This window comes from Lotus japonicus, chromosome 5 (assembly GCF_012489685.1).
Source record: "Lotus japonicus ecotype B-129 chromosome 5, LjGifu_v1.2".
Taxonomy (NCBI): Eukaryota; Viridiplantae; Streptophyta; class Magnoliopsida; order Fabales; family Fabaceae; genus Lotus; species Lotus japonicus.
The window spans coordinates 33,512,349-33,514,532 of NC_080045.1; the positions used below are offsets into that span (position 1 = coordinate 33,512,349).

The 2,184-nt window shown below is 39.7% G+C and overlaps 1 protein-coding gene across 1 annotated transcript; it reads left to right on the forward strand.

Annotated features, from left to right (window-relative positions):
* Positions 1-282: 282 nt before the first annotated feature.
* Positions 283-1,797, forward strand: LOC130719464 (uncharacterized). Its single transcript, XM_057570093.1, has 5 exons — positions 283-377; positions 460-676; positions 1,091-1,473; positions 1,600-1,666; positions 1,762-1,797. The coding sequence occupies exons 1-5, from the start codon at positions 283-285 to the stop codon at positions 1,795-1,797; spliced, it is 798 nt and encodes a 265-aa protein (XP_057426076.1).
* The last annotated feature ends 387 nt before the right edge of the window (positions 1,798-2,184 follow it).

The following is a 2,184-nucleotide window of genomic DNA, read 5'->3' on the forward strand; positions in this document are numbered from 1 at the left end:
TCACATATTGTGTATCTTTTTTTTTCTATTGTATTATAAATCACATTGCTGACTTTTTCTTCACTATTTAAAATTTAAAAATGAGTAGTATAGCAGGACCAATAGTTTTTTTTGGAAATTACCAAGAAAATTAGTATAACAGACTAACAGAGTATGGTAAAAAAAAATCACAAAATGCAAACACGGCATTCACATGAAAGAGAGAGAGAAATTTGAAAAGATTGATATACACCCGCCAAAATTCAAAATCAGAGAGAGAACGAGAAGCTTCTGAAACAAGCAATGTCTTCGTTCCCGAGCTCCGACGAACGAACGGTTGCATCGTCACTGCTTCTTCTCCTTTCAACTTCTCCCTCTCCATCGCTTTCTACTCCAAAGTAATTGTAACCAACGCACTCACTCACTCACTCTCTGCATCTGTTATCTTCAATTTGATCTGATTTTGCAAATTTTGTGAAGGTTCGACTCTGATTCCGACGACGACGATCAAGTTGCAGAGGGAAGCATAAACGAAGAGAGTTTCAAAGAAAGCTCAGTTTCATGGTGTTCCAACTCTTTCTCTTCGAGCTCCCTCATCAACGACGACTCTGAGTCTTCAGAGGACGACGACGACATCAGATCGCTTACGGTATCATCGTTCTCTGCCACCGATCGGTACCATCAGATGAAGTTCAAGGTAGTTTCCGATCTGAATCGTTTTCTGTTTCCGATCTGAACCATTTTCTGTTTCCGATCTGCTTTTTTTCTTTCTAAAATTGGAATCGCAAATCCTTGTGAACTTCAGCTTCACGATTCAGATCTAGTGTTTTTGTTTTAGTTTTAGTTTATTGATTCTGCTACTAAGATAAGATTCTTCTTCGTTTCTGATTCGTTGGAAGTGTGTTCTGCTATTCGATTGGACTTGATGAATGTCGATCGGTTCTCTCTGTTCAGCAAGTTCGTTGTTGAAGGAGAAGAGATACGAGTGATTTATGATTTTACGATTTAGAATTTTCGAATTTCTCGATTGAATTGGAGTTTTACATAGTTAATTAACGATTTAACGGTGTTTTTCAAATCTGTATGAACTGAGAAATTTTGATTGTGGAAGATTGCGAGGAAGACACGATCGAAGGTGAAATTGACCTCCTCCTGCTCCGTCGACCGGAAAATGAAAGCCGCCGCGACGGCGATGGTTTCTCCGGTTTCGGTCTCCGGCGAGGCCACATCTTGCTTATCGAGCAGCTCAAGCGGGATCTCCAGCGCGCGAAGCTTGCGCTATGCTAACAGAAGCAGAGTCGCCGACATCACGAGTGCGAGAGTGGCGCCACTGCTGCCGGCGACGCCGCGTCCTGTGAAGAAGGTCGCCAGTTCGCCGCATCTGCGCCGGCGTGGTGAAGCCATACTGAAGCTTCTCTCTCACGGTGGCTGGTCTGAAGTGAGGATCCGTCAAATGCTCGGTGATAGCCCGGACACTAGCAAAGCGCTTCGAATGTGATCTCTCTCACTCTCTCATCATGGATCGTAGCATGATGCAACTTTTACACTTCTGTGATTGTGAAACTCTGAAATTGCGTTCGGTTTTATTGTATCTGAAGAAATTAACCAAATTATGTGCAGGTTGTTGAGGGTGAATGCTGTGAAAAGATCAGGCTCTGGTGGGCGTCATGATCCATTTGTTTACACGGTATACACATTCATTATTCACTCTAATTAATTTTTGAGTTTTAAATGGTGTAATGTTAATAAAATTATGATTATGAATTTATAACAACATGTTAGATTAGATGTTTGCTCTATGAATATTTTTCTGCTTAGAGAGTTTGCTTCATTATTTTCCCGTTGTGATCTTTGGGGAAAAAATACTTTTCTGACATAAATAAGGTAAATGCCTTTTTTTTGGGCAGAAGGTGTTAAAGGACTGAAGTTAACATAAGGAGGTGAGCTAGAGGATAGTGGATCACAATCACATATGGACACGGGTAAAGGTTCTTTTATAGTTTAAGCATAGTACCACTCCAATGCAGGCATATATATATATATATATATATATATATATATCCTATAACAAAATAGGGAAATTTTGATGTAACCCAATTATTATATAGTCATCAAGAGGATTTTATGTTTTCCATGTATAGTCTAGAACTCAATAGATATACTCGAAGAACATCTTTGGTTCAGCTTGTGGAATTATCCACATTT

Bases quoted from the DNA above. Each gene is read 5' to 3' on its own strand.
- LOC130719464 (XM_057570093.1), top strand. From the start codon at position 283: ATGTCTTCGTTCCCGAGCTCCGACGAACGAACGGTTGCATCGTCACTG. The intron at 1,474-1,599 runs GTGATCTCTCTC...AATTATGTGCAG, and splicing joins ACTAGCAAAGCGCTTCGAAT to GTTGTTGAGGGTGAATGCTG. The intron at 1,667-1,761 runs GTATACACATTC...ACAACATGTTAG, and splicing joins ATGATCCATTTGTTTACACG to ATTAGATGTTTGCTCTATGA.